Source organism: Aquarana catesbeiana, linkage group LG11 (assembly GCF_042186555.1).
Source record: "Aquarana catesbeiana isolate 2022-GZ linkage group LG11, ASM4218655v1, whole genome shotgun sequence".
Taxonomy (NCBI): Eukaryota; Metazoa; Chordata; class Amphibia; order Anura; family Ranidae; genus Aquarana; species Aquarana catesbeiana.
In genome coordinates, this window is record NC_133334.1 from 117,003,081 (window position 1) to 117,021,419 (window position 18,339).

The 18,339-nt window shown below is 44.1% G+C and overlaps 1 protein-coding gene across 2 annotated transcripts in view; it reads left to right on the forward strand.

The window, feature by feature from the left end:
- The window catches only part of POLA2 (DNA polymerase alpha 2, accessory subunit), a 143,499-nt gene that overhangs the window by 28,296 nt on the left and 96,864 nt on the right, over window positions 1-18,339 (forward strand). For both annotated transcript variants that reach the window (XR_012236563.1, XM_073604936.1), the window contains exons 2-3: window positions 4,067-4,202; window positions 6,230-6,354. Coding sequence is in view for 1 of the 2 variants with exons in the window: in XM_073604936.1 (XP_073461037.1) it covers window positions 4,121-4,202; window positions 6,230-6,354 (207 nt within the window). In the remaining variant the exon portion in view is untranslated. The remainder of the gene's footprint in view (window positions 1-4,066; window positions 4,203-6,229; window positions 6,355-18,339) is intronic.

Here is an 18,339-nt window from a genome sequence, read left to right on the forward strand (position 1 = left end):
AATGAGGCTGGTCCTTAAGTGGTTAAAGGTGGAAGATACCAGCAATTGACGCTGCTATATCTTCTGATTAAAAGTTTGACTTGTCCGGCAGACAATGCTCAAATACTTAGGGATCCAATGGATAAAGAGTTGGAATTCCTATTGAAAAAAAAAATATATTGTTTTCCTGACAGGTTGAGTGTCTCGGCCTGTGCTGACAGTAACTGGTATATGTCAAAATCCTTGAGGGTCCAGTTTAGACAGGTGCTCAAGGTTATCCCTGTTCTGCAGGCCCAGGATCTGGCAAGCTCTTTGTAGCTTTATGGTGGCAATAGACGCTATGAGAGATTCTATCTTCAGGCCTCACTCCTTTCGCTGGGCTGGTACATATGTATAGAATACTATGGTTGAAAAATTGGTCAGCCAAAGCGTCATATGAAAAAAAACAAAAAACTCCTAGCTGGTTTTCCTTTTTGAGGTGAATGGCTGTTTGGGATATCTTGGATAATTCATCCAAAGAATTTCTATTGGAAAGGTACCCCTTTGCCATTTAAGAAAAGGAGTAAATGTATTTCATTTAAACAAGCTCCTTCTCCAGTGCTAGGGGCATCAGCCTCCAGGCAGTCACGACGGCTTCGGCCATCAAGTTCAAGAGGTAATCCTCAGGGTCAAGCCCAGGACAAAAAAAAACCTACAAACAAGATACTAAAGCCTCCTTAGGAGAGGGCGCGGAGGGGGGGGGGGGGGGGGGACTTCTGCATTTCTCAAGGGTCTGGCAGAAAGAATGTCAAGACAGATGGGTGGCTTCTTCAATAGCTCTAGAGTACAATCTGGGGTTTCAAGAGTTCCTGTCACCTCGTTTTCTCAGATCAAACGTTCCTAAAGATCCAGAGAAAAAGAAGTCTCTCTTTCTAGCATTGGACCATCCTTTGGCAAAGAGTGGTCATGCTGGTCCCCATAAAAGAGCTGGGGTTGAGGTTTTATGCAAACCTTTTTTCACGGCAAAGTCTAATTCTAATCAAACCCATTCTTGATCTCAAGAGTCTAAACCAGTTCCTGGATATCTGCTCTTTTTCGCATGGAGTCAATCCAATCAGTTGTCTCCATCCTACAAGGAGGAGAACTTTTGACGTCAATCGACGTCAATGGTGCATACCTCCGTGGGCATATTTCCCCACTCACCAGTAATATCTACTTCAAGGTAGAAAATCTTCATTTTCAGTTTGTAGCCCTCAGTTTATGGTTAATAATCAAAAATCTGCAAAGAGGAAAATCCTTCCTACAGTTACCTGGGAAGTGGTAACAACATACGCCAAACTTTTTTAGGTTGGGGAGCAGTCCTGAGTCCTGGAACTGTCCAAGATTTTGTGGTCCAGATCAGAAATGACCTTGCCCATTAACATTCTACAGATCCTGGCACAGCGTATGGTCCTGAGGGCCTGGACGTTTAATTTACGGAGCTATCCTGTCAGGATCCAATCCGACAATGTTACAGTAGTAGCCTATATCAATCACCAAGTTGCAGCCCAGAGAAAGGTGAATCATATCCTATCTTGGGCAGAAAACAATGTACCTTGCCTATCGGCAGTTTTTCATTCTAGGGATAGAAATTTGGCAGGCGGTCTATTTTGAGTCGCCAGCAGTTGTACCCTGAAGAATGGTTCCTTCGCCCCGATATCTTTCTGACAATAGGTCAAAGATGGGGGATCCCAGACGTAGATCTGTTTGCATCCAGGTTCAACAGAGAGTTTGACATCTTTATGTTAAGAACAAAGGATCCGCTAGCATGCGGAACAGGTGCCTTGGTGTTCCCATGGAATCAGTTTTACTGATTGATGCATTCCCTCCTTTTCTGCGTGCGTCTGCGACTTCTTCGCAGGATCAAGCAGAAAGGGAAGTTGGTGATTCTTGTGGCCCCAGTGTGGTCCAGAAGATCTTGGTATGCAGAGATCATAAGGATGGCAGTAGGGGTCCGATGGACCCTACCACCGCGTCCAGGCCTTCTCTTGCAAAGGTCCGGTATTCCATCTTACCTTACAAATGCTAAATTTAATGGTTTGGCTATTGAGGCCCACACTCTGATTTAGCGTGGCTGTCAGGTTCAGTGGTATCTACCTTGGTTAAATTATATATTATGGAGTCTGGGAAGCATATGTATCCTGGTGTGAAACCAGGGGTTGGCACCCCAGGAAATAGGTCATAGGTAGAATCCTTGACTTTCTGCAGATGGGGTAAGATATAAAGCTGGCCTTGAGTACTTTCTAAGGACAGGTCTCGGCCTTATTGGTATTGTTTCAACGACCACTTGCTTCTCATTCTTTGGTTCGTAACTTTACGCGGCTTAATCTCCGGTTAGGTCACCCCTGAACCCTTGGGACTTGAATTTAGTTTTGTCGGCGTTACAAAAACAGCCTTTTTTTGAGCCAATACGACATATTCTCTTGGCCCTTTTTGCCAAGGAATCTATTTTTTCTGGTAACCATATCTGCTGCATGAAGCCTATCAGAATTAGCTGCTCTTTTTTGTAAAGAGCCATATTATTACTGTTCACAAGGATAAGGTAGTATTGTGTCCTCATCCTAACTTTTTATCTTCATTTTTTTCCAGAACCCTGTTCTATGGAAGAAAAGAGCAGTCAAAGTCTGCTTAAAGGCGACTGATCAGATTCGGAAAACGGATTCGTATTGCCTGAAGGTCCTAAAAGAGGACAGGCAGTATCGAAATCTACTACTTCTAAATGGATTCGACAAGTAATCGTTCAAGCTTATGGTTTAAAGAGGTAGATTCCACCCTCTCAAATCAAAGCGCACTCCTCTAGGGCTGTTAGTGCTCAGTGGGCAATGCATCACCAGGCCTCCATGGCTCAAATCTGCAAGGCTGCAACTTGGTCTTCAATCCATACATTTACCAGATTCTATCAGGTAGATGTAAAAAGGCATGAGGATATCGCTTTTGGGCATAGTGTACTGCAGGCAGCAGTATAACTCCTCTAGTCTCATGTTACCCTAATTCTGTTGTGTCTCCCTCCCCTCAGTTGGCATTGCTCTGGGACATCCCACATAGTAACTACTATGGCTCTGTGTCCCGTGATGTACGATTAAAGAAAATAGGATTTTTATAACGGCTTACCTGTAAAATTTTTTTCTTTTGAAGTACATTAGGGGACACAGAGGTCCCTCCCCTCTTTCTAGTATACACGTGTATTGCTTTGCTACAAAACTGAGGTACTCCCAGTATGGGAGGGGTTATATAGGGAGGCAACTTCCTGTTTAGGGTGTGCCAGTGTCCAACACCTGAAGGTGGCCTATAACCCACATGGCAACTACTATGGCTCTGTGTCCCGTGATGTACTTCAAAAGAAAAGGATTTTACAGGTAAGCTGTTATAAAAAATCCTTTTTTTTTTTTTTTTTTTTTAATGATTATGATCATTTTAAATATAATGCACAATACTGGTAAAAGTTCACTTTAAATGTATTTGTAATGCCTTCTATTACCTCCTGTCTATTAGCCTCCTCCTTCTTTGAGTTCAGATTCTGATCTTCCCTGCACAGAGTCTTTTAAAGTGATTTTTTTTTTTTTTTAAACAACAAACATGTTATACTTACCTGCTCTGTGTAAAGGTTTTGCACGGCGCAGCTCCGACTCTTCTCTTCTGGGGTCCCCCACCAACACTTCTGGCTCCTCCTTCCCTCAGAGTTCCCCAATAGCAAGCTGAAATGTGTAATATACAGTGCCCCTATAGCAAAGTAAAAAACATCTGACTTTAGAACCACTCACTTCCTGCCTAGGACTACATGTCCCATGAGGCATTGCGCCTCTCCCATTCACATGTTCTCGGGCACTTACTGACATGGGTGGTGTACTGAGCTGTATGTGTGCTGCACTGTATTTCCTGATATGTGAACAAATAATGCATTCTGCATGCAGGCCTACTAATCGGCTGGCCGATTAATCGATTATCAAAATAGTTTAAAACTATTTTGATCGATTAGTTGTCGATTAATCGATTAGTTGTTTCAGCCGTACTGCTGTTTGACAGCTCTAAATGTCCACTGACAGCTGCACTTCTTTTCTTTGTGATTTAGGCTTCATCGTGGACACAAGGACTAACATCTCACCTAGGTTCACAGTGGGACATCATGCCTGTGTCTGTAAAGAGCATACAAGATGAGCTGATGGTCTTTGGAGTTGATTTTGAGGATGATGAAGTCCCAGATAAATGTAAGAATCTGTGTCAAATTTATGAAGCTACAAAAAGTATATGAAATCTTCAATTCAGTCTGTAATTCTGCATTTCTCTGCTGTTCACTGTTCCAACAAATAGCAGGTTCGTCTTTAGTAAATAGTCTCACAGCTGTGTGTTCCTCTGAAACCTCTCTCCACCAGTACACCACAGGCAGTTACCAACAGCACATAATGCATACTTACATGTTTGTTGTATGCTTGTATCTGAGTCCTTTCTGTCACTCACTGTGTCCTTTTTAATTGCTAATTGCACCGTTCACTACTTTTCCCCACTTGAGTTGCTGTAGTGGACTTTGCACAACACTGCAGACCTCACTCCTGAACATTCACCCCACCTGATTGTTAGCAGTAACATCAAAGGAATGTGACAAAAAAAGGCTAAAAAATGGTATCCTCCTTCATTATATCTTCATTTCTTATACATCAAGGTAGGCCATATACAATGTGAATTTCTTTCCTGTAACCATGGGTTGCAGGGAAGAAATTCGCACAATTCCTCCATCAACTCATACAGTGCTGACAGGGGAATCAGCAATTGTCTTCTCCCAGTGGGGGGAAGCCATCCCTGTCAGGAGAAGACAGTGATTATCGCTAGCGGCTATAACAGTCGCTAACAATAATCGCAAAAGATTCCGGCAGGCTGGTTGTACCCAAGTTGATCGATCAACTTGGTACATTCAGCCTACCCATTAATGGTTCAAATCTCGGCCAGTTCCTGCTTAAGCGACCAAGATTCAAACTTTGTATGTTCTAACTCCTAAATTCTTCATTTTAATCCTCCATTGTTCTAATTAATGCAATCCCTTTGTTTTAAAGTTTGGAAAGGTACTTTAAAAGTACAGGCTGTTATAATGAAGATAACTATCAATGGGCAGTCTTCCAAGTCAGCTGGATGAAATTCATCAGATGATGTGGGTGTTGCTAGCTTTTTTGGTGCAACTTGTTTCTATTGACATTTTTATAACATGTTTGTCACAATACGTGAGATCCAGAGTATAGTACTTGATTTTGAGACCCCTTTCACACTGAGGCGCACAAAAACTGCCCATAGAACGTTGGCTGTTGTTGCGACGCTTTAGTGCCATTTTTGCGGTGTGCTGCTTTTTTTTTTTTTTTTTTTTTATAGGTCATGTGACAACTTGACCTAAAAGAAAAAGGAGCCATTTTGCGGTGGTTTGGAAGCTCTTCCCATTCATTTCAGTGGACGGGCAGTTTAATTCGTCTTATGTCACCTGTCGCCCCATTGGACAATGAATCAGCTGTGAATAATGTGGATTCACTGTCCAGTGTGAAAGCTGGAAGATGACATTTCATTGTAGAAACTGAAAAACTGTACGGCAGGTGGCTGAAGAGAATTACAGTTCCTTCAAAGGGTAAAGCACATATACTGTGTATTTACTGTATATTATGTGCATTTAACAATTTGCCTGGAGTCCAGCATAAAAACACTTTTTTGCCATGCTGACACTTATCTTTTCATGTTCATATTATGAAGCTGAGATGTTAGTGATTGTAAAGGCACAAGGTTTTTTACCTTTACCTTTTACACCCCACCCCCCAAGCCCTCTCTCAATCCAGTGATGTTCACGAGAGCCTTGCCTGTCAGGGGACTCGCACTCCTGATTGTATCCCGCTGCTGCCAAAAGCCAATTAGGACACGGAGGGGGCGGGGCCGAGCCACGACATGATGTGTGAATGGACACACAGAGCCACGGGTCGGGAGCACGCCTGCTTGGGTGCCCCTAGAGGAGCAAGAAGCCAGGAGCACCAGCGTGGGACCGAAGAAGAGGAGGATCCAGGCTGCTCTGTGCAAAACCATTGCACAGAGCAGGTATGTATGACATGTTTGTTTATTTTTATTTAACAAAACAAGGCTTTAAGATCGCTTTAAGGGGATTATAATTTTAGATAATTTGTAATGAATAAAATTGTGCAATGTATGTCTCAGATCAAATGGCTATTACAGAAAAATACTTTTTTAACTGTTCTTTTTGTGTATGTAGTGGTTGAACTGTGCTCTGTTCATCGACTCGATGGGGAGGATATTGTCAATGAATGGATAGCCTTCAGTGCAACACGGCACTTGGAGCATCTTACAGTCAGCAATCTAAATCTATTGGAGCATGAGGTGAGCTATGATGCTGTGATGAGGGGTGTATCTGTTTAACGCTCAAGGGTTTTATCTCTGTCTTTATAGCGAGTGATGGGGCAACTTAATTAAAGTGGAACTTCATGAAAAAGATTTTTTTTTTTTTTTAATTAAGATTGTTCACAGAAGTTATGTGCCACTTCATCTGGTTGGTGGCTGGGAATGCTGCAGATGTTCTCTTTTATGAGGTGTGACTGTTAAATTCCCAAAATGAGTCACACAGCCATTCGCACTAAAGCTCATTCAAACCTGTTCTAACTTGCATTTGCCTGGGTCGTAGACCAGTTGACTTTTACAGAGTAGTAGATGAAATAAGAAATAACGTGTGTGTTGCATTGCTGGAGGAAAATGAGTAACCGGAATCTGGAGCAGCAGATTAACATCACATTTTGCATGAAAATTGGCAAAAGTGCATGGGAAACTTTTAGCCCTATTACAACATATTTTTTTTTATCAGTACAAGTACTGATACTTTTGGTCAAGTACTCAACGATACCGAGTACCGATATTTTACAGTGCGATTTGCCTCATTACAAAATAAGTGGGCACAAATCGCACGGCAAAATTAAACGCATGCGATTTGAACAGGTATGCAGTGTGATTCCTGTCCTAATTGCATGCGATTCGGACCCCCACCGCTCCTGTGTGTGTATAGTAAGGGAAGAGCGTCATCTAGTGGGCAGTTTATTAAAAATGTTATAACTTACATTAAGTACATATCTAGTCAAATGCAAAATCACACGTGTGTGTATAGAAAGGGAAGTGCCATCCAGTGGGGCAGTTTATTAAAAATATTATAACTCACACCAAGTACATATCTGGTCAAAAACAAAATCTGCATAGTATCCCCATCCTGCCAATAATCGAAAACTCCGGCCGCTGGAGGTGCTCACAGGGCTGGAGAAGTGGGTCATTCGCTGTTCATCCACCTCATCCATTCACAAAATGGCTTCTCCTTCTTTTTTTTTTCTTAAATACAAGGCTAAACCAGAAGATTTGTGGTGTAGTTATATAGGCAGAATGAGCAGGAGAGCTGCTGTGAAGGTGATCTATATCTACAGTGCCTTGAAAAAGTATTCATACCCCTTGAAATTTTCCACAATTTGTCATTTTACAGGCAAAAGCTTAACTGTATTTTATGTGATGGACCAACACAAAGTGGCACATAATTGTGAAGTGGAAGGAAAATGATGAATGGTTTTCAATTTTTTTTACAAACATCTGAAAAGTGCGGCATGCGTTTGTATTCAGCCCCCTTTACTCTGATACCCCAAACTAAAATCTTCTGAAACCAACTGCCTTCGGAAGTGGCCTAATTAGTTAATAGTGTCCACCTGTGTGTAATTTAATCTCAGTATAAATACAGCTGTTCTGCAAAGCCCTCAGAGGTGTGTTAGACAACCCAGTGAACAAACAGCATCATGAAGGCCAAGGAACACACCAGATAGGTCAGGGATAAAGTGGAGATGTTTAAAGCAGGATTCAATTATAAAAAATTATCCCAAGCTTTGCAATCTCATGGAGCACTGTTCAATCCATCATCCAAAAATGGAAAGAGTATGGCACAACTGCAAACCTACCAAGTCATTACTGTCCACCTAAACTGACAGGCCCGGGCAAGGAGAGCATTAATCAGAGAAGCAGCCAAGAGGCCCATGGTAACCACAGGACAACTATTAGTCGTGCACTCCACAAATCTGGCCTTTATGGAAGAGCGGCAAGAAGAAAGCCATTGTAGAAAGAAAGCCATAAGAAGTCCAGTTTGCGAGAAGCCATGTGGGGGACACAGCAAACATGTGGAAGAAGGTGTTCTGGTCAGATGAGACCAAAATTTTAACTTTCTTTATTGTACATCACGGGACACAGAGCCACAGTAATTACTGTATGGGTTATATAGGCACCTTTTAGGTGATGAACACTGGAACACCCTAAACAGGAAGTTTAGCTCCCTATATATCCCCTCCCCTTACTGAGAGTACTTCCATTTTTTTCGCCAGTGTCTTAGGTGTTGGTCACGAGTGCTGTGCTGTGCTGTGCTGAGCTCCACTGGAATATTCCTTTTGCTGGGGCAAGCTATGCAACCGGATCCATTCAAAGTGTCTTTTCCAGGCCGAATTGAATGGTACCCGGGCCTCGTGTCAGAAGAACGAGGTTCTGCCTGTAACGCTTCTCTTTTTAGAGAGCTGAACCCCAGGATCCAGTGTTTGGTTTTTTTCAGCCATATTTCCTGGCGGGGTGCTTTACAGGTCCAGGGGTGTGGAACCCCCGATAAAAAGGGGCACCGGTCCCTGAAGGTTTTTTAATGGAGCCCACCATGAGTGGTGAAGATTGGGTCTGTCTGGTTTACCACAGAACCCAGCAGATGGATAAGGTAAGGGAGATTCCTAAGGAATTTTTCTAATTCTTGTGGGTTTTCTCCTTTAAGTAAATGTTGTCATGCCTAAAGTCGCCATCGGGGGCTGACAAGAGCACGTACCTGATTCCATGCTTGTCAGTCTCGCTCTGTGTCACAAGCTGCACGCTTCCTCCAGCCCAAGCCCCAGGTAGGATGATGGAAGGGGTTTTTTTCTCTTTTGAATGTCCCCCCACCTTGAAAGCTTCTTTCCAGCAGGCAGAGGGAGCATGGGTCAGTTGGCGGCATGCCGCTCCAGCTGCCACCGCCATTATGGCGGTTCTCCATCCAGCAGCTCTCCTCCACCCCAGCCCCACCTCCACCTGCGATCCGGTTGGATCGGAGCCTTGCTCGCGCAGGAAAACAGTCACTTTTGAAAAAGATGGGGGGTGTGGTGGGAGGTCGGAGGAAGGGGGGGGCCTTAGCATGGCTTCGGCGTCCATAACGCGTGCTCTGTGAAGCTATAAGGTGCACTTTTTGCAGGTGCATTTAGCTGATGGAGGAACCCAGAGCAGACTGGGTGGCATGTGAGTGCGGATGACACAGGCATTCCCAGGGCACATTTGCTTAGCACCGGCAGTTGCTGGACTTTTTTGCTCAGCAGTGGTTGCATTTTCTGGTAGCACCTCTGCATTTGTGCTTGGCACTATGGGCAGAAGGGGAGGTACAAACACCCCAAAAAAACAGGGGCTCAAAGGGATCTCCCTCAGGCTCTGAGGACCCTCCCTCTGCAACGCCATCCCCCCTGAAAGGCCTAGGGAGGCTGGTCAGAGCGAGCCATTGGGGTGGTCAGGGACTGCAACTGCTTCTGGCATTTCATCCCATGTATATATTACTCAGGAGGTTTTCCTCAGCCATGATTGGATTGGAGGAAAGATTTAGCGGCTTTAATCGCATCTTCACAGAGTGGAAGAAAATGCATTAGGTCCCCTTCTACCACCCAGACCCCTCAAACAGGGGAACAGTGGGAGAGGGAAGATGATTCTCCCTCAGGACCGTTAAGAGACTGATGACTCCTCTTCTGAGGAATTAACTGGGGAAGGACCACCTTCAGCTTCACAGGCTGGGAAATTACTGGTGCAATCTCTTATGCCGCGTACACACGGTCGGACTTTTCGACCGTACTGGTCTGACGGACGCTGATGGACCAAATCCGGCGGACAATCCGACCGTGTGTGGTCTGCATCGGACTTTCGATGGACCGTTTTGGTCGGAAATCCGACGTACTTTAGATTTGAAGCCTGCTTCAAATCTTTACGTCGTAACTCCGCCGGACTCAGTTCCCGACGGAAGGCCCGTTCGTCTGTATGCTGGTCCGACGGACCAGATATGACGCAAGTGCAGGGTACTGCATCTCGCGCTCGCTGCAATAGGAAAAACAAATTTTCCTATTGCGGCGAGCGCGGGGCATACCAGGCCCTTAGGTCTGGTATGGATTTTAAGGGGAACCCCCTATGCCGAAAAAACGGCGTGGGGGTCCCCCCCAAAATCCATACCAGACCCCGATCCGAGCGCGCAGCCCGGCCGGTCAGGAAAGGGGGTGGGGACGAGCAAGCACCCCCCCCCCGAACTGTACCAGGCCGCATGCCCTCAACATGGGGGGTGGGTGCTTTGGAGGAGGGAGGCGCCCTGCGGCCCCCGCCACCCCAAAGCACCTTGTCCCCATGTCGACGGGGCTTGCAAGGTGTCAATCTTGCCGATAAAAGCGACGAGATTGACTTCCTTTTCCAGTCCCGTCGTCGTACCCGAGCCATGTTCAAAATGAACGGACTTTAGTCCGTGTGTGGGCAAGTCCGTTCATTATGAAAGTCCGTCGGGAAGACCGGCGGACCAAGTCTGCCGGAAAGTCCGGTCGTGTGTAGGCAAGTCCGTCCATTCAGAAAGTCCCCTGGTAGTCCGCTGGAAGTCCTGCGGGAAGAATGTCTGACCTAGTTTCCCAGAAAGTCCGGTCGTGTGTACGCTGCATTACTCAAATGGTCCCCTCCACATTTAAGTTACCCGTAACTGAGTCGCTTGAAAAGCCCACTTCTTGTTTGGGTTCACTGAAGCCTCCTCAAGCTTTGCGTGCTTTTCCTGTTCATTCATTGCTGGAAAAGCTTATATATTCTGAGTGGGATCACCCAGATAAGCATTTTTTCCCTCTCAAAACGTTTTCAACACTTTATCCTATGGAGGAAAAATTGACAAAGATGTGGGGGTATACCAGCAATTGATGATACTATATCCTCTGTAAATAAAAGTTTGGCTTGTCCTGTTGACAATGCTGAAATGCTTAGGGATCCAACCGATAAAAAGTTGGAATTCCTGTTAAACATTTTTTTTTGGCAGGTTCAGTAGCTCAACCTGCAGTGGCGGCAATTGTAGTGTGTCAATCCTTTAGAGACCGCTTGAAACAGGTGCTCAAAGTTTTCCCTGAACAGCAGGCCCAGGATTTAGCCGAGCTGCCAGGGGCTTTGTGTTTTGCAATTGACGCAATCAGAGATTCTCTTCTTCAGACCTCTCACTTTACGCTTGGGTTGGTGCATATGCGTAGAATCCTATGGTTGAAAAATTGGTCAGCCGAAGCGCCATGCAAAAAGCTCCTGGCTGGGTTTTCTTTCTGCGGTGAAAGGCTGTTTGGGGATCATTTGGACAATTATATCCAAAAGATATCAAGTGGGAAAAGTACCCTTTTGCCAGTTAAGAAAAGGAGTAAACGTCCCTCATTTAAACGGGCTCTTTCTCCAGTGCCAGGTGCATCAGCCTCCAGGCAGTCACGACAGCCTCCACCGTCAGCTTCAAGAGGTAAACCTCAGAGTCAACTCCAGGGATAAAAGAAGTCCTGGGGGAGGAAAGACAGAACGCTAAAGCCTCTTTATGAAGGGGTGCCCCCGCTCGCTAGAGTGGGGGGAAGACTGCTACAGTTCTCAAGGGCCTGGCAGGAGGATTTTCAAGACCGATGGGTGGTCTCCACAATAGCTCTAGGTTACAAACTAGAGTTCCGAGAATTCCCATCTCCTCGTTTACTCAGGTCAAATGTTCCCAAAGATCCAGAGAAAAAAGAAGTCTCTCCTTCTAGCGTTAGACCGGCTTTTGTCGCAGAAAGTGATCATGGTGGCCCCCATGGAAGAAGAGCAGGGGTTGGGGTTTTATTCAAACCTTTTCACGGTGCCAAAACCAAATGGAGATGTCAGACCCATTCTAGATCTCAAGAATCTAAATCGGTTCCTGAAAATTTGATCTTTTCACATGGAATCAATCTGATCAGTAGTCTCCACCCTACAAGGAGGATAACTTCTGGCAGCAATCAACATCAAGGATGCATACCTGCATGTACGTATTTTCCCCGCTCATCGGAAATATCTGCGTTTCGAAGTGGAAAAACTTCATTTTCAGTTTGTAGCTCTGCCTTTTCTGTCTAGCTACTGCTCCTCTGGTGTTTACAAAGGTCCTAGCTCCTCCTCTGGCCAGATTAAGGGCCCAAGGTATAACGATTTATAGCTGACCTAGACGACCTACTCTTGATAGACCGTTGGTAGCCTGCTTAGACCAAAGCTTGGTCACCACAATCAACTACCTGGAATACCTAGCTTGGGTCTTCAACCTAGAGAAATCTTCTTTAAAGCCAGTAAGAAGACTAAAGTACTTGGGTCTGGTTATAGATACAACCCAGAAGAGGGCGTATTTACCCCAAGCAAAGATCAGTGCCATAAAGGAGCTGGTTCAGGTGGTCAGGGCGAAGAAGGGTCCTTCTATTCGCCTTTGCATGAGGTTGTTGGGAAAGATGGTGGCTTCATTCGAAGCGGTTCCCTATGCTCAGTTTCATTCGAGACTGCTGCAAAACAGTATCCTGTCTGCCTGGAACAAGAAGCTCCAGGCGCTAGATTTTCCGATGCCAATAGTGCGCCAGAGCCTCAGTTGGTGGTTGATACCCGAGAATCTGCGGAAGGAAAATCCTTCTTACCAGTTACCTGGAAGGTGGTAACAACAGATGCCAGCCTTTTGTGTTGGGGAGCAGTCCTGGAAGAGACGACTGTCCAAGGGAAATGGTCCAGAACCGAAAGGACCTTGTCCATCAACATTCTAGAGATTTGGGCAGCGTACCTAGCCCTAAAGGCCTGGACATTCAGGTTGTGGGGTTGTCCTGTCAGGGTCCAATCTGACAATGCCACAGCAGTGGCTTATATCAATCACCAAGGGGGCACCAGAAGTCGCGCAGCCCAGGGAAAGGTAAACCATATCCTTACCTGGGCAGAAAAGCATATGCCATGCATATTGGCAATCTTCATTCCAGGGGTAGAGAATTGGCAGGCGTACTTCTTAAGTCGCCAGCGGTTGTTTCCAGGGGAATGTTCTCTTCACCCCGACATCTTCCTGGCTATATGCCAAAGATTGGGGGATCCCGGACGTAGATCTGTTTGCGTCCAGGTTCAACAACAAGGTCGACAACTGCGTTGGTGACTCCGTGGGATCAGTTCTCACGGATTTATGCATTCCCTCCTATTCTGCTGTTACCACGACTTCTTTGTGGGATCAAGCAGGAAAGGAAGTCAGTGGTTTTTGTGGCCCAAAAAATCTTGGTATGCAGAGATCGTAAAGATGGCGGTAGGGGTCCCATGGATCCTACCACCACATCCAGACCTGCTATTGCAGGGCCCAGTGTTCCATCCTACCTTACAAACACTAAATTTAACGGTTTGGCTATTGAAACCCACATTCTGAAGAATCGTGGGATTTCAGGCTCAGTAATTTCTACGTTGATTAATGCAAGAAAGTCAGCTTCCAGAGTCATTTATTATAGAGTCTGGAAGGCATATGTTTCCTGGTGTGAATCCAGGGGTTGGCATCCTAGAAAATGTTATAGGTAGAATCCTTGCCTTTCTGCAAACGGGGTTAGAGATGAAGCTGGCCTTGAGTACTATCAAAGGCCAGGTCTCGTCCTTATCGGTCTGGCCACTTGCTTCGCATTCTTTGGTCCTCAGCTTCATACAGGGGGTAACGCGGCTTAATCCACCGGTGAGGTCACCCCTGAACCCTTGGGACTTGAATTTAGTTCTGTCGGCATTATAGGAACAGCCTTTTGATCCGATACGACATATTCCCTTGGTCCTTTTGACAAGGAAGCTAGCTTTTCTGGTAGCCATATCTTCTGCAAGAAGGGTATCAGAATTGGCTGCTGTTTCTTGTAAAGAGCCATATTTAATTATTCATAAGGATAGAGTAGTATTGCGTCCTCATCCTAGCTTTCTGCCAAAGGAGGTTTCAGGTTTTCATCTGAACCAGGATATTGTTATACCTTCATTTTTTCCAGAACCTTATTCTACGGAAGAAAAGTCACTACATTCTCTGGATGTAGTGAAAGCAGTCAAAATCTATTAGGAGGCGACTGCTCAGATTTGGAAAATGGATGTTTTGTTTGTGTTGCCTGAAGGTCCTAAAAAAGGACAGGCAGCATCGAAATCTACTATTGCTAAGTGGATTCGGCAAGTAATTATTCAAGCTTATGGTTTGAAAAGGAAAGTTCCACCTTTTCAAATCAAAGCGCACTCCACCAGGGCTGTTAGTGCTACGTGGTCAGTGCATCACCAAGCCTCCATGGCTCAAATCTGCAAGGCCTCAACATGGTCTTCAGTCCATACATTCACCAGATTCTATCAGGTGGATGTAAGAAGGCATGAGGATATCTCCTTTGGACGCAGTGTACTGCAGGCAGCAGTAAAGGTCCTCAGGTCTGATTGTACCCTACTTCTGTTTGTGTCTCCCTCCCCTCAGATAGCATTGCTCTGGGACATCCCATACAGTAATTACTGTGGCTCTGTGTCCCATAATGTACAATAAAGAAAATAGGATTTTTATAATGGCTTACCTGTAAAATCCTTTTCTTGCAGTACATCACGGGACACAGAGGTCCCTTCCCTCTTTCTGATTACACATGTATTGCTTTGCTACAAAACTGAGGTATTCCCAGTAAGGGGAGGGGTTATATAGGGAGCTAAACTTCCTGTCTAGGGTGTGCCAGTGTCCATCACCAAAAGGTGCCTATAAACCCATTCAGTAATTACTGTGGCTCTGTCCCATGATGTACTCCAAGAAAAGGATTTTACAGGTAAGCTGATATAAAAATCCTATTTTCTTTATCATTCTTTTATGGCCTAAAAGCAAAATGCTATGTGTGGCGGAAAACTAACATAACCCTGAACACATCATCCTCATGGTGAAACATGGTGGTGGCAACATCATGTTGTGAGGTTGCTTTTCTTCAGGAGGGACGTGGAAGCTGGTCAGAGTTGATGGCAAGATGGATGGAGCCAAATACAGGGCAATCTTAGAAGAAAACCTGTTAGTCTGCAAAAGACTTGAGACTGGGGCGGAGGTTTACATTCCAGCAGGACAACGACCCTTAACACACAGCCAGAGCTACAATGGAATGGTTTAGATCAAAGCATATTCATGTGTTTAGAATGGCCCAGTTAAAGTCCAGACCTAAATCCAGTTGAGAATCTGTGGCAAGACTTAAAAATAGTTGTTCACAGACGCTCTCCATACCATCTGACAGAGCCTGAGTTATTTTGCAAAGAAGAATGGGCAAACATGTCAATCTCTAGATGTGCAAAGCTGGTAGAGACATTCCCAAAACTATGTGCAACTGTAATTGCAGTGAAACATGGTTCTACAAAGTATGGACTCAGAGGGGCCGAATACAAATATATGCCACACTTTTTACATATTCATTTGTTAAAAAAAAATGTAAAACCATTTAAGTTCCTTCCACTTCACAATTATGTGCTTGTGTTGGTCTATCGCATAAAATCCCAATAAAATACATTTTACGTTTTTGGTTGTAATATGACAAAATGTGGAGCATTTCAAGGGGTATGAATACATTTTTCAAGGCACTGTATGTATTTATGTAAATTTGTGTGTATATGTGTGGATATAGATGGATAGATATAGATGGATGCACACTCACAGTGCTGTGAAAACGTATTTGTCCCCTTCCTGTTTTGCATATTTCTCACACTTAAATGATTTGGATCATCAAACAAATTTTATTATTACACAAAGATAACCCAAGTAAATCCAAGATGCAGTTTTTCAATTTTTATTTAATTTATTAAAATTAAAATACTGTTCCAACCTGCCTGGCCCTATGTGAAAAAGTAATTGCCCCCTCCCATGCTGAATCATGAATGAACTGTGATTTAACCACAATTTTTTTTTAGAAAGCTGGAGTTAACTTTCACTTGCTACACCAAGGCCTGATTACTGCCAGACCTGTTGAATCAAGAAATCACATAAATAGAAGCTGTCTGACAAAGTAAAGCATGCTAATGGATCACAAAAAGCCATACATCGTGCCAAAATCTAAAAAAATTCAAGAACAGATTAGAAACAAAGTAATGTACATGCATCGATCTAAGAAGGGTTTTCCAAGCCATTTCTAAGGCTTTGGAACTTCATTGAACCACGGGGAGAGCCATTATCCACAATTGGAGATAACTTGGAACAGTGGTGAACCTTCCCAGGAGTGGCCGGCCTACAAAAATTACTCCCAAGAGCATGACTATGACTCACCCAAGAGGTCATAAAAGAACCCAGAACTGCAGGCCTCATTTGCCTCAGGGTAATATCAGTGTTCATGATTCAACAAGAATAAAAAACATCTTGATTATCCCCAAGACTTTTAGGCAAATATTCTGTGAACTGATGAGACAAAAATGTAACTTTTTGGAAGGTGTGGGTCCCGTTATATCTGGCATAAAACTAATACAGCATTTCATAACAAGAACATCATACCAACAGTCAGACATGGTGGTGGTAGCGTGATGGTCTGGGGCTGCTTTGCAGCTTCAGGACCTGGACGACTTGCAATAATTGATGGAACCATGAATTCTGAGCTCCAGTAGAAAATCCTAAAGGAGAATGTCTGGCCATCAGTTCGTGACCTCAAGCTCAAGTGCACTTGAGTTATGCAGTAGGACAATGATCCGAAACACAATTTCAATTGGTTCAAACAAAGCAAATTTTAGGTGTTTGGAGTGGCCTAGTCAAAGCCCGGACTTAAATCCAATTGAGATGCTGTATCATGACCTTCCACAGGCCGTTCATGCTGGAAAACCCTCCAATGTGGCTGAATTTAAAACAATTCTGCCAAGAGTAGTGGGCCAAAATTGTTCCACAGCAATGTGAAAGACTCATTGGCAGTTATTGCAAATGCTTGATTGCAGTTGTTGCCACCAAGGGTGGCACAACCAGTTATTATGTTTAGGGGCAATTACTTTTTCACATAAAGCCAGGCAGGTTTGGGCAGCTTTTTTTCTTTTTCACAGCATTGTGTGTATGTGTAATGTGTATATATACAGTGGGGACGGAAAGTATTCAGACCCCCGTAAATGTTTCACTCTTTGTTATGTTGCAGCAATTTGCTAAAATCATTTAAGTTCATTTTCTTCCTCATTAATGTACACACAGCACCCCATATTGACAGAAAAACACAGAATTGTTGACATTTTTGCAGATTTATTAAAAAAGAAAAATTAAATATCACATGGTCCTAAGTATTCAGACCCTTTGCTGTGGCACTCATATTTAACTCAGATGCTGTCCATTTCTTCTTCTGATCATCCTTGAGATGGTTCTACACCTTCATTTGAGTCCAGCTCTGTTTGATTATACTGATTGGACTTGATTAGGAAAGCCACACACCTGTCTATATAAGACCTTACAGCTCACAGTGCATGACAGAGCAAATGAGAATCATGAGGTCAAAGGAACTGCCTGAAAAGCTCAGACAGAATTGTGGCAAGGCACAGATCTGGCCAAAAAAAAATTCTGCTGCACTTAAGGTTCCTAAGAGCACAGTGGCCTCAAAAGATCTAGAACACACACACACGATATAAAAAGTCTACACACCCCTGTTAAAATGTCAGGTCTCTTTTGGTATAAAAAAAATGAGACAAAGATAAACCATTTCAGAACTTTTCCCACCTTTTAATGTGACCTATAAACTGTACACTCAGTTGAACAACAAACTGAAATCTTTTAGGTGGAGGGAAATAAAAAATAAAAAACATGGTTGCATAAGTGTGCACACCCTTAAACGAATACTTTGTTGAAGCACCTTTTGATTTTATTACAGCACTCAGTCTTTTTGGGTATGAGTCTATCAGCATGGCACATCTTGACTTATCTTTACTCTTTACAAAAGCCTGTCAGATTGCGAGGGCATCTCCTGTGCACAGCCCTCTTCAGATCACCCCACAGTTTTCAATGGGATTCAGGTCTGGGCTCTGGCTGGGCCATTCCAAAACGTTAATCTTCTTCTGGTGAAGCCATCTGTTTGTTGATTTGGATATATGCTTTGGGTCATTGTCATGCTGAAAGATGAAGTTACTCTTCATGTTCAGCTTTCTAGCAGAAGCCTGAAAGTTTTGTGCCAATATTGACTGGTATTTGGAACTGTTCATAATTCCCTCTACCTTGACTAAGGCCCCTGTTCCAGCTGAAGGAAAACAGCCCCAAAGCATGATGCTGTCAAAACCATACTTCACAGTGGGTATGGTGTTCTTTTGGTGATGTGCAGTGTTGCTTTT